The sequence below is a fragment of the Solea solea genome, chromosome 13, assembly GCF_958295425.1.
Source record: "Solea solea chromosome 13, fSolSol10.1, whole genome shotgun sequence".
In the NCBI taxonomy this organism is placed as follows: Eukaryota; Metazoa; Chordata; class Actinopteri; order Pleuronectiformes; family Soleidae; genus Solea; species Solea solea.
The window spans coordinates 12084517-12098252 of record NC_081146.1 but is presented as its reverse complement, the minus strand read 5'-3'; the positions used below and the strand labels follow the sequence as shown (position 1 = coordinate 12098252).

General features: G+C 40.3%; 1 protein-coding gene across 2 annotated transcripts; it reads right to left on the bottom strand.

The window, feature by feature from the left end:
* Positions 1–278: 278 nt before the first annotated feature.
* Positions 279–12394, bottom strand: cep85 (centrosomal protein 85). 2 transcript variants are annotated; one of them, XM_058648069.1, is made up of 14 exons: positions 12257–12394; positions 10728–10787; positions 10482–10613; positions 6670–7463; positions 5083–5213; positions 4856–4973; positions 4568–4753; positions 3915–4067; positions 3649–3803; positions 3390–3507; positions 2625–2675; positions 2433–2540; positions 2095–2338; positions 279–1916 (listed from the first exon to the last, which is right to left on the bottom strand). In XM_058648069.1, exons 2-14 carry the CDS (start codon positions 10765–10767, stop codon positions 1747–1749), a joined length of 2400 nt encoding a protein of 799 aa, XP_058504052.1. In that variant the 5' UTR covers positions 10768–10787; positions 12257–12394; the 3' UTR covers positions 279–1746. The 2 variants fall into 2 exon arrangements, with proteins under 2 accessions (XP_058504052.1, XP_058504053.1); XM_058648070.1 differs by lacking the exons at positions 10482–10613; positions 10728–10787; positions 12257–12394 and adding an exon at positions 8147–8380.
* Positions 12395–13736: the final 1342 nt, after the last annotated feature.

Sequence of the window (13736 nt, the reverse complement as noted above, 5' to 3'; positions counted from 1 at the left end):
AGATTTAGAAAACAAAACAAAAAGTTGAACGTTTTTATTTCTAAAATATGCAAATACAAACAAGGACAAATGTATGAAAATATAAACATCTTTTTCCCTTTTTCGCAAAACATTTGAGATGTTAAGTTAAGGCATGCGGAACCTGACTTTCCTCAAGGCAAAACCTTGTGCTACTTGAGTTTAAAAGGTCCCATGAAATGAAAAATGGCTTTTGTGTTCCTGGATGTGTCATTATGTGCAATTTGTGGTAAAGGTCTCTGTTGCATATTTTTCTTATATATATATATTACACTCCCTTTATTTTCCTGTAAAGTGTCAAGTTTTCTTAATGGCTTTGACTTGGACGCGAGACAAATATAAAATGCTGTAAAAGGACAGTGTGATCGGAGATTTATAGAGGCTGATCCTTCCTCTGATCGACACCACAAGCACATGGGATTAAAAACGTTTCCCTTTCACCTGAAGAAAGCGATTCGGCCTCAGTGACAGTTGCCTGCCAAACTGTGGCCCATCACATATGAAACACCACAATCTAAAAAGCCACTTCATGGAACCTTTAAACTGCCAGGTTTGCTCAAACATTAGCACAACATTATAGCAACACATTAGGAAGACCCAAAAAACTTTCACACCGAGTTGTCAATGCAAACAAAAGAAAATAAATAATACTGAAGATTAATACTGGTTCTTCTCAGTCATACACATCAACAAACTGTAAAGCCACTGTCACCTGAAATGTACAGTCTACTGCAAAGTATTTCATCTACACAGAGCAGATTCTACAGGGATCACCCCAGACTCACAAGTTTTTAAATTCAACTTCTTTTTTATCTATTTAGTAAAGAGAAACAGTGTAGGGGCCTTCACTCGCGCAGAGACACGGCCACACACAGTTACCTGCTACATTCAGAGTCAGGGAATGTATCGACTATCCTACTGGCTGACACACAGAGAGAAAAGTCAGAATGGAAGAGTTTGCTGCAGTCGTGACAGAAAGGCACATGTCGGTTTGTCATTCAGAACCATACCTGCAGCGGAGGAGGATTCACACACACATTCACAGACTCGCGCAACTGCCTCCACCAGAGTTTTCTTTGGTAATAAAACTGCTTTAGGCCTGTTGGTGTAAGAAGCTAAATTGGTTTTTGAACAGTTCAGTTGTTAAGTCTTTTTTCTGCCTCACAGCTGAGTCTAATGTTACAGTGTCCACCATTTTAAATAATGGCATGTTAGTAACATTTCCTTGTGAATACAGTTAAAAGCACAGGTTAATAAATGTTCAGTTGATTGTCAACTATGTCTTAGATAATTCCCCTCTGCAGGGAAATGACGATTTTAAATAAATTACACGCGTGGGACCTCTACATAAATAGTCATCCACTAATGTGAAACAAAAAAGGTATAAGACTGTTTGGTAACCGTATCATGTCAATCATTATTAAAAAAACACACACACACACACAATGCTTTTAAAGGATCAAGTATTAAAGGTAAGTTATTTTCTGTTAGCCCTTGGACAGAAATAGATATAGTCACTGTGGGGAAGGGAGCGTTCTGAGCTACAGGCAGACTCGAGATTCCACGTTCTCTCTCTTGAGAGAAGTAAGAGCTAAACCATTTGGGCTTTCCTCTGTCCTCATTTTAAAAAGTAAAAAAATCCAGTCCTTTTTCTGACATTCAGTAACTAGGCATGAAAGCCAGAGTCTCATTTTAGATTCCATCATCAATCTGGGTGGGGTCGCAATGTTACTGAGTGATGCAGTTTTCCCCCATGTCCTGTGCGTAGCGGTCCAGTATCACGTTGCGTAGTCCCTCAACATCTCGGCGGAGCTGTTGAGCCTCGACAAGCTTCTTCTGCAGCACCTCTGGACTCATCCAGTCCTCTGCCTGGTCTGCCGCCGCCACTGGTGGTGGAGCTGAAAGCAAACAAACAACTCTGATTCATGTTGTGCACTGAACTGACACCATAAAAATACACCTCTAACATAATGTTCATATTACACTGAAAGTAAGGCTGTATTTATGTAGCACTTCTTTTTAAACAGTATCATAATAGTATGGTAGTTTTCTGATAGGGAAGTAATATAGGCTTACATGTGAGACCGAGCAGCAGGGAGAGGTTGGGGTCTTGTCCCCGAGCTCTCTGGGTCAGGATGCTGCACAGGGAGCGCAGGTCACTGAGACAGGAGGCGATCTCTAAATGAAGCCTCTGTGTGAGACGAGCTCCGGCTGGCTGCAGAGCAGAGGAGGCCTGGTTACTGCTCCTCTGCTCTGGATCGCTCATCTGCTCCTGCAGGGTCAGGTTCTGCTCCATCAGTTCTTGGTTATGAGCCGACAGCTGAAACACAGGAGTCAGCATCAACGTTAGGGACAAGGTTTTCTGTATACTGTACCAAGTTAAGTGGTCATTTTAATGAATGAGTTTATCGCACCTCCTTCATGGCTGTGTGGAGCTCCAACACATTCTGCTCTTTGGCCAACACATCTTCTCTGAGAGCCTGGGAGCTGTTTTCTTCCTGAGATAGCTGCTCCTCTAAAGCCTGCAAACAAAAAACAACAAAGAATGACTCCAGGAGGTTCAGATGAGACTTTAAACAGAGCAGAGAAACTGAAAATATGAAGACCTGGATTTGGGAGCCAAGCTGTTCCATCATTCGGTGTTGTTTCTCAATGACCTACAAGAGAAGAACGTTGTTAATTCACAGTCATTCACAGAATGTTAGCTGTGTGCTGTCTTGGGTTGGTAAATTATACAACATTTCTGGATTTCAAAGCCCTGTCACATCTCAAATTCATAATTTTATGATTATATAATTTCTTCTTCTGTAGTATTTTAACTTTGAACCTCAAGGGAACATAGTGTTTCCTGTATAGCTGAAACACACAGCAGCATGTACAGCATGATAAACATTACAGGGGAAAAAAACAATGAAAGGAATAATCAAGAAGCACTGCTAACAAAACAGTCATGAAATATTCTACTCTTTGATGAACATTTTCTGCTTCAGGCTTTAACCACAACTTTCTCTCAGTTAGAAGAAAACTTCCTGTTTCAGCGGTTTGTCTAGAGTTAACAGTCAATGCATTTCAATTTAGATGTAGTAAATCAAACTAGCACTGTAACAATCAGTCAACTGATCAACTGGTAAACAGCTAAGAAATTAAAAATCTGATTAATGTGTGTTGTTTTTTGCTTGCTTTTTTATTTTCTGGTTTCTTGCTCTATAAGAGTCTTTGGGTTTGAGGTTTGCGCAACACTGGTCAACATGTGTCACCTTTTTCTGCAATAGATAGTTACAGCCCTAATTCAAAACACTTTCACTTCGGAGGCGCAAACAGATGAGCTTATTTATAGAAGGACGCCCGAAACATCTAAATAAAAAACAGACCTTCTTGAGTCTCTGCTGATCCTCTCTCAAAGTGTTGTTTTCTCCTCTGAGTTTCTCAATATCCAGAGACGGCAGCCTGGCTCCATCCTCAAGGCCCTGCTGCACCCGCTGCTGCATACTGATGAGGACCGAAAATAAAAACACACACCACATTATGCACAGTAAACTAACGTTTCTTTGTGCACGCAGACTGAAGAGAACAAACATGCCTATTGGGAAGATTGTACATGGTGATGTGACTGCATGAGAGAGAACATACTCAGTGATGGTGGTCAGGAGGTCCCTCTCCCTGCGTTTCTGTTCATCCAACTGTGTGTCTTTTTCCTTTAACTGTGAGTATGTTGTCTCTAGACAGACCTCCAACTCTTTTACTTTCTCCTGTAGTTGGGCTGCCTGCTGCTCAGTCTCCAGGAGCTGAGAATGAAGAAGGAACACATGTCCAGATTTGATTATTTTAACACGTAGGCCCAAATGAATCATAGTGGGCAGTGAGAGCATGAAATCGATCAGTAGAGTTATTCAAACCTGCTTGTTCTGGTTCTGGTAGTCCTCCAGTGTGGGCAAGTCAGCCAGATAACGCTCTAGAGTCTCAATGCGCTGCTGGTTCTCTCTCTTCAGCTCCGCTTCCTTCTGACATTTCTTCTTCAGGTTGTTGATGTGTTTGTCTCGACTGCGGATCTGCAAACACAGGTACGCATGACATTATGTGATACAGCCACAGCGAATGAGACAACCTGAGGTAAAAACGTGTGATATTAATCTTTGTCAGTGAAAATAAAGAATGTGTTAAAGCTTATTTATCTTTCTAGGATGGAAGGATCTTTAACATTGCTAAATAAGGCCTTCAACATTTCTTTAAAGTTCTAAAGCAATAATGCAGACATTATAAAAAAAAGATCATCAAGATGTAAGATGGGTTTATATCATGAGCTTGAGGGTGGAGGAAGATTTCCTGCAAATCATTCCTGAGCCATGATTTAATGTCCTGTAACAGGTCGCATTTAAAACTGATGTGGCAGCTCATAAACTACTGAAAATGAACAAAGCACAGAAATTGAACTATAGTTTTCACCTACTAGTTGGCCTAAAATAGAAACTATCGGAATGGTTTGTAAACCCTTTTTTGTCAATGCAATTTGCTTGCAATTCTTAAGAGGGGGTGAAAGGAAAGCACAAACCCTCTCTTCCTGTTTCTTCATCTCCTCCGCATGTCTCTCACAGGTCTCCTTCAGATTGTCAGTTAGACGACGCGTTTCTGCTTCAACGGCTCCCAGCCTGCGCTCCGCCTCCACTTTCTCCAGGGTAACACAATCTGTGCGCTCGGCAAACTGCGCTCTCAGGAAGGTGTTCTCTCTCTGAGCCTCCTGTAAAGCCACCATGTGTGAACATTTCAGGGACTGTTCTTCTTAGATATAATTAGTGAAGGTGCACTCAGTATAACAGTTTTTATTACTGTTTTCACAAACCTGTAGCCTGAGCATGCACATATCCCCGTAAGAAGAACCTCGACCCAAGAGGGCTCCATGGACCTGTAGCTCGCTTTCCCTCAGGCGCTGCTCCAACTGAGCCATATGCTGCTTTTGTCTGCATCACAAGCAGGTCGAGACAAAAGAACAAGGCAGTCAACAACAGTGTCAAAACAACCTGAAAGAGTTCTATGTGACAAACGTAAAACTGTATTTTAAACACTTGCCTCTCGATGATTAGCTCCTTCTCCTTTAACAGACTCTCACTGGCTTTCACCAGAGCGTCCCATTTGCCAGACTCGGAGTGAACGGGGTTCGAGTACAGCGATGGGTGCTGACCCACTCCAGCACTCATTAACTGAAACAAAGGTGAAAGAAAAAGCATGCAACACTTGAGGGGAGTATTTACACGTGTGCAATTTTATCACTGAAATAAATATATATTCTTCATGGCTGTCATCCTATCACTTTCTCCTAGTATGATATAAATAGTGGTAAACGTAATAGAAGTGTAAATAGAAACAGACTACTAAAATAGTTCTCACGCACGCACGCACGCACGCACGCACGCACGCACGCACACACCCCCACACACACACACAATCACTTTTACAGGAAAGCAGCCATGGGGGAAAAATGATCACATTATCAATTTCAAATGGCTAACAAAAAAGGGAAATAGGTCTCGAGTATCAAGCAGTTCCATTCTTTCTTTAGAGTAGGGTGTAATTCCACCTCAGTGACTATTTGAAGTCATTTTACCCACAACACACAGCCAAATGCCGGTGTATTCTGGAGCTATGAAGAATATATTCAGCCTCAAAAACGAAAGAACGCCGCCGCCCTTACATCACAACTTTAACTGCATTCATATAGTTCAGGCATTGTGACTTAGTGGATACAGCAAAATCCAAAACACGTTAAATCAAATACACAATTACATTTTAGAAACACTCAAAATTAAATATGACCACTCTCATATGTGTGAAGGTTCTTTACAAATTAGTTAACGTGATTGATTAGGTGTCAGCACTGTGTGTTAGCACACAGCACATGGAAGTGGCAACACTCACTTGAGTGGCACTCAGTCAGCATCTGTTCAGGAAATGAACACTGAAAACACTTCTGCAAAAGCAAAGAGTGGTTCTGCAATGTTTTTTCAACTGTTGGCAGCTTTTAACAGACTGCAAATGCAAAACAACAAAGACTTTTATAGAACTTTTATAGATCTTCTGGATGACACATAGAAGGCAATAATAAGTACTGAAATATAACTATTTTTCTTATGCTATTAGAATACAAAATCATTTGAGGCATCTGGGCATCTTCAGGCTTTGTTTTTTGGAACACTATTTTCCTGTGTTAACCTATATATGTGTCATGTACTGAATCTCTGGCCAGATTTCAATGTTCACCAACTGCCCCACATGCGCACTCCTATAAAAGATTTTCTATAAAGACCTTAATCAAGGTACTGTCAGAGAATCATCTTCACCATCATAACATTTGATTTGCAATATATTTTTGTGATTCAAATTTCAGTTCAATATTCTCTGAATGGAAGATTTGTGATGTGATGGAGCATTACCATATGTTAGCATCAAAACACACTACTCTTCCTCTGCAAGGATGACAACAAAATATTAAACATAAAATTAAATTACATACTTGAGGATTTGGTAACTACATAGTTTTCAACTGCCATTCTGATTTGAAACTATAAAATGTTCAGCCTTAAAAATTACTCCAACACCAGGGTTTGTATTTATTAAGCATTAGTGAAGTATAGTCTTTTGTTCTCGATGAATGCTTACCTGCATTTGTTCCACTTGCAGGCGTAAACTCTCCAGTTGCTGCTTATGTTGCTGTTGTTGCTGCCAGCTGGACAGGTCACTACATCTGTCCTGCCGCAGTGGCTCATAACCCTTGGAGCCTGTGTGCTCCCTCAGCAGAGCCTGTGTCTGCAGGCTGAGAGGGCTTGCATAAACTCCAGCAGGGCCAGCTGCACCAGGCTGACTGCCCCTCTGATTAGAGGCTTCTGCCAGGCCGGGAACCCCGGGCCTAGCTTCAGGAAGAACTTTGTAGCTGTGCTCCATGCCTCCTCTGTAGGCCTCAGACACACAGTCTGGGCCGTCTCTGTACCCGCTCATCTGTAATCGGAGTCTGGCATCAGGGCATAACCCCCCCAACAGGGCTGACTGATTTAGAGTCGGTTCAACAGCAGGAGTGTCAAACCTCTGGCCCTCATCCAGCCGTGTGTGGTCAGAGGGGAAAAGCGAGTGGTCCAGCCCATTGACAAGGCTGCGGTATCGGCTCAAGCAGTCTGGCTTTGGCCTGGCGGGATCGCTTCCCACACCGTCCTGAGCGTCCAAGTTGGGTGATGATGCTGACTTGGAAAGAGATGAAGATTTTGAGGTGGAGCCACTTGGAGTCCTAGAGCCAGAGGAAGATCTATGACCCTCAAGTGAGGACAGGCAATCTTCCTGGATGCAAGACTGGGGCTTAGAGGCCGGGGATCCGGCCGTGGATGGCATGACATGTGCAGTGGGAATGGGGATCTGACTGCGAATGGGTTGGAAAGAGGGGCTGCTGCTAGAACTGCAGAAATCTATAAAGAGTAAAAGCAGAATACGAAATTAGAAATTACAATCCACTATCCTCTCTCACAATTCACCATACAGATGTATCTTGTTAAATCTGTGCAGGGTATGTAGAACACTACTGCAGGCAATGTTCTCTATTTTCAGTCATGTTCAGTAAATGTAGCAGGGTTTATGGGTGGCCTACTTTGATGATGAGATGTCACCACTGAAAGAATTAACTGGCTCCAACTGACTCAACCCTGGGAATATGCCCATAATAGACTTAACAATAGGCATAGAAAAAGCTCCAACTATATAACACAGTCTTATTCTTTTAGAACACATAAAGCTGGTGTTACCTGTCTTGTCTCTAAAACTATCTTACTGTCATTCTGACACAATAGTACGGATTGAAGGTGCTTCTGTTCATTAGTATTTAACCAATTTCCTATAATCATTTTCTCAACAAACCATTAAAAAAGCACCCCATTGTCACTCATGGTACTGTACACAGCACACACCCAATCTGCACCATTAGACATGCCCAAAAATGTTGAATGCATTCATTAGCAAATCTCAGCACTCACCACATTATGCTCACAAAGAACTCGAGATCACTACTAAGACCAACAAACAGATGTCTCCACACAAGTCTCCACAAGCCTCGATACAAGCGTAAGTTACATAATTTCAACAGTGTTACACAAACCTGATGCTGACGTCTGGAAAGCCGGCACTCACTCGAACAAGACCAACATGTTATTAGCTTGGGCATTTTTTTCCCTATAGCTGAACTTTGGTGAGCTGAGCTGCAGAATGCTTCAGATCAAAACAACAGTCCCCCTGCAACATTTCTGGGTATAACCGAAACAGCGTCTGAATTAAGACCAACAGCCACACAGCAGGCAGTATTGTCCTCAAACAGCCAAACCAGCCTGAACCAACCTCTGAAAACCAAACACATAAAAACAGGCGTACACAGGAAAGGTTAGGGGTATTTATAGCCCACCTCTCAAGTTACAGAGTGATCTGTGGGTGCCGCTTATTTAAGCACCTTGCCTCCTCCCACACTAACACACACATCACACATGTGTACATGTCAAAGTCAACAAGTGAATATGATATTTTTTGCCATGTTCACATCATTTAAAAGGAAACTACGCATTCACAGAGAGAGATGATATACAGTAATAAGAAAATTATGGAATCAACGTCACACTTTCTGGAATGCAAAAGATAGGTATAATAGAACCCTGAAGACTTCTCCATTTCATTACTAGCAAGAACAAGTCTAAACTTCTTTATATTACACGAGACGTTTGCTGAACAGACATACCAGCCAACATAAGACAACAATTACGTACAGCTTTAAAAGTTAATTTGGTTTCTATTTTTTTTGCAGTCTAGTCTTATAAAGCGGTTTAATTTAGATGTTTACCTTAAGTATACTATACAGTATTATCTACAACAGATCATTACTGTGGCTAAATTTGGGTTAATTGTTGTGTTGCCAAGCACCACTGTCAGTTTAAGTGCCTGGACAGAGATGTAGCCGCACCAGTAGTATTATTAACAAGTGGAGCCTTGAAGACATAGTTACATTAATTTTTACATCAAGACTGCTATAACCGAAATTTCTCCAGAGGCCACAAAACACACAATGTAAAAAATACATGGGTTGAACAAAATAACGGAAACCCTAATAAATTCAAGTACAGTGTCTTATATCATCATCATATTTGTTTGAATGCCTCAACCCTTGTAGAAATGTTACAAAACCTGATTGCTGGAAGAGAAAAGAATAACACTAAATAGACGACTAAAAAAAACAGCTTTTACTCAGAAAATGCAAACTACTAAATACTGAAATTAATGACCGTATCCCTTAAGTGTTTGGAGAGGTTTAGGGCTGATGACTCCGCATAACAGATATTACTTCACCCTTATGATAAAAAAAAGTACCTAAGTATCAAAGAATCTATGCTGTATTAGTGTATTTGGAGGTGTACACAGTACATCTGTCATCTGGCTACCACTTGCACAACATCCTAATAAATGGCGTGCTGATGCTCCACTGTTCAGAATAAATATGGAAAACAAGGACAAAGACCCAGGACATTATCAGTAAGAAGAGTTGAGAATATTTAAGAAGATGTTTAAATTAGTAAAAGGCCTCCTCAGGACTGTTGATGTAGGAGATTTTCACCAAACCAGCACATAAAAATGAACAGTAACAAGGTGTAATGGATAAAAAAACAGAGACCTTTTAGCAGTTGTTATGGAAAGTTTCCAAATGGCAGCCCAGGCATAAACACCAGCTTTGTCAAGATAACATTGTACAGTGTTAGTTCTCTTCTGATAGTTTGTTCAGTCTATTATTTTTGATTTTATAGTTTTTCCTGTTGTACAACGGACCACCCATGACAGATGGTCAACTATTACATGGGATAATAATTCTGATCTGTGTGTCTATTACTTTTTCCATTCACTGTCAATACGATTAATACACACCGACTCAGTGGGATAGTCCCATTCAAAAACAATGATAATGGTGTTGTTTCATGTCACATATCACAACACAGGCATGGGTCCTGTTTCTATTTACTTTTCCAGTCCTGGTAACAGTCCATCCTCCTAATTAGACATTTAAACCAGAGCAGTGCAGCTGAGCCTTGGGGGCATTTCTGCCAAGGACTATAATCTACCTCTGCGAATCTCCCAATCACAGATTGTCCATCGTGGACATCTTGGTGACTATAAATAGGGTTAGGGTTACAACACAAATAAAAACACTGTCTATGTGTGTGTGTGTGTGTGGGGGGGGGGGGGGTTAACCTGAGGATCATGTGTGCCTCCTCACTACTTTGTAAATTACTAGTGTTCTCTGCTTTTGCTCACATTATTACAGAAAACACCTTAACCACCGTTAAAGCACTAACTGTGAGTTGATGGGACTCAACGACTGACAGACACAGACATTTGATAACATTGTCACAGACACAATACAAATTACAGGCAAGGGATCAACAAACAAAAGTCCTCACCTTCTGTGCTGTCAGATGCTGAAGTGCCAAGACCCGTGTCCCCACTGTCCGATGTCCCAGGCCGACGGCCAAAGCGGCTTTGGAACTTCTCTGACACAGCTGGTGTTTGCCACTCCATGTCAGCAAACCGAGCTAATATATATTTGTGAAACAGGAAGATAGCAACAAAGAAGAATATCAATATCAGAATATCAACACTGCACTGGGACACAGTTCATACATTTTCACAGCAGAGTACCAACTAACCTGCAAGTTTGGATTCAATATATCTCTGTGAGGTTGTCATTCCATACAAAGCAATGTCACCTGACACAGATAGGAAAAAAAGTTTAGCATAAATAGAATGATAGTTCTGAATCATGTGTTAATAAGAAGTTTCCCAATAAAGAAAGAACAAAATTGTCTTAATACTATCGTGGACCTCATCAAACAATAGGTGAGAGAGAGAGAAAGAGAGCGAAAGAGAGTGAAAATAAGAGAGAGAAAGAAAGAAAGAGAGACAGAGAGAGAGAGATTGTGATGTGTGGAAAAAAATTGTAGTTTCAATGCATCGAAGAAATGAGAGAGAAGAAAAGGTGATGAACAAACAAAAAAGAATATGCAGACACTGCTAGACTGAGGTGACCTATACATCAGAGAGTACAAGTAATATGAGAAACAACTTGGCAAATCATGCCCCAGAAAGGATGTAATGAACAACACAGGATTGAGGAGGTTAGTAGGCTGTTGAAGCCAAAGAGTAAAATCCTGTTAAATAAGCCTCAAGCAATCACAGTGCCTCTCACTCAACGCAGATAGGTGGGCTTCACAAGTTTCCAGAGCCATCTTACTATCACAATATCGTTAAGTAGAACAAATGTTCTACCATGGATACTATGAGGGCTTGGCTTTCTTATCTGATACTGATATCCCAACCATGAGAATCTACATATACCGATGTCTGATTGTCTTTTTTTTTTTTTTTTTTTTTTTTTAAATCTTAGTAAAAGTATTAAGCTGTTAACAATGCATTTGGGTTAGGGTTGGGTTAGCTGTTGATGATAAATTATATACAGAGAAAACTGAACAAAAGCTCCTCTCCTGCACAGCGACTACATACCATTAACTTAATGTTTGTGGCGTAGGACAACAGCTGTTACCTACTGACTGGTATGCTGCTTTATCAAACACGTCTGCCTGTAAACGTTCCAGAAAAACAAACTCCTCAGTCTTTTCTGGGTACCAACAAAAATAACACGGTGAGCACATCGCATCTCCTAACGTTACATAATCAGTTACACAAACACATTTATCCCTGCGAAGCTACTGGACGTAATACACAATCTGTAACAGGCAGTATAAGCACAGCAGATGGATAAATGGCGCAGTCTGCTTGTTATACTAATCCTCTTTACCAACTAATTAAGGAAATGCCCCGCTAACGCTTAACTAACCGAAGAAAGCAAAGTCAGCTAGACGTGACTAGTCGCTAAATTGAATTTACCAAACATGCACGATGGCAGCTAAACGTAATTCAAATCTGATTCTGCTTTAAAGTAGAAACAACGTCTTAATTATTTTATCTTTAACGCGGTTCACATTGGCGCTATGATGCACTGCACCGTTAATCATTTAGCGAATCCTAGACAAATCTGTTTCCGTCTAACGCGATAGCTAACAACTAGCTAATGTCGTTTGCTTAGCTACCTGAGTGAACATTCACGTGGAAGAAAACCGTAAAGCTTTCGTGTTTACATTGCTGTAGTCAAGGTGTCTGAAATAAATATTTACTTTACCTCAAGTGTCACCCAAACTCAAAACGTAGTCACAAATCTCAGTGTCAGGCTGGTAACTGGCGCCGAATCAGTACCATCCGTTGCTGCTCCTGTTGTTCCGCTAGCTTACTGATCCTCCGACTGCACTGGTAGACAACGTCCAAGACAGTGGGCGCTTGTTTATTATTACAGCACCGCCCGTTCAAGTCAACACTGACGAAGGCTCAAAATCAATTGATTATTTTATTTTTTATTTTTTTTCAACTGTGGGTCATTGCAGTCTCAGTTGTTACTGAGAAAACTAAAATAGCCACACACAAAAAAAAACAGCAGCTTACGTTTTATTTTAACATTGCTGTTCATGTTACAAACAGATGATCAGGACCACTGTGCCATATGACCAAAAATCACGAGAGTAACATAAAACAAACCAACCTAGAATAACCTAAGCAATAAGATTTACAAGGGTTCAGAAGTGTTAGAGTACTTTTAACTCATACTTATTAAAGTTCATCAAATAGATATTTGAGGTGACTTTTGTGAGGATACATGTAAAAAACATGTATCTGAAGTTGGCATATAAGGAACGGATCAGCTGTTTATGACACGAAAAAGGAGTGAAAATGCCACAAATGCAACTGACATCACTTTGTTGTAGAAAGTTAAGACATATGTGTGAAACCTAAACTCCGTCATACCGTGACATATCATTAATTTGTTTATTTTGCAATCCATGAAGCACAAATTGCAGTGTCTGTTGCAATAATGCGTATTGTCCAATATTTGTTAGGAAAATATATTGCAAAACATACCTTGTAATGCTGGTGATGACAAGGAATAATGTTTCTCCACACTGGGACATGCAATAATGAGATATCCTATAAAAAAATATAAATCTATTATGCATTAATTGAGACTGTTTGTATCCTTCTCCTTCAGTGCAAAACGTAAATTCAAATAACCTGTTCACGTGCAGCAGTTTGACTGATCCCATTCAATTTATATTCAAATCCTCCACTTGAGTTTTTAAAATATTTTTTACACTTTAGATCATTCTCTTTGGTGTGGTGACTTTTGCAAAATAAGCATTCTTCATTCTCTTTCACAAGCACTACAAACTGATTGTCTCACTTCATTCCTCATTCTAATTAACCACATAGTTTGTAAGCAGCACAGTTGATCAGAATGTGGAAGTTAGTTGTCAAATTGCTGTCATTTGTGTCTTCTTCAAATAATACACTTCAGCAGGTTGTGTTTTCCAATCATTTTAGTTGGCTGATACAAAATGTACCTCATGCACTCTCTTTAACCTAACTGAAAGCCACTTATTTCTAACAGAATGCTGCAGAATGCTCCCACTCCTCTTGCCACTCACTGCATTTTCTCTATAGACACAAAAATATTCACCTTTTCCTAGACAAACTATCATTTGCATTGCAAATGCTTCCTTACTTCGTTGTTTATTTGTTTTATTATTGTTTATATATTTCTATTGTTTTGT

What these genes read in the sequence shown, in the direction of transcription:
- cep85 (XM_058648069.1), bottom strand. Translation starts at nt 10,767, where the DNA reads ATGACAACCTCACAGAGATATATTGAATCCAAACTTGCAG. An exon ending in TGCAAGTGGAACAAATGCAG is followed by an intron (nt 5,214 to 6,669) that starts GTAAGCATTCAT and finishes CCTTTGTTTCAG; the next exon opens with TTAATGAGTGCTGGAGTGGG. An exon ending in ACCAGAACCAGAACAAGCAG is followed by an intron (nt 3,804 to 3,914) that starts GTTTGAATAACT and finishes CTTCATTCTCAG; the next exon opens with CTCCTGGAGACTGAGCAGCA.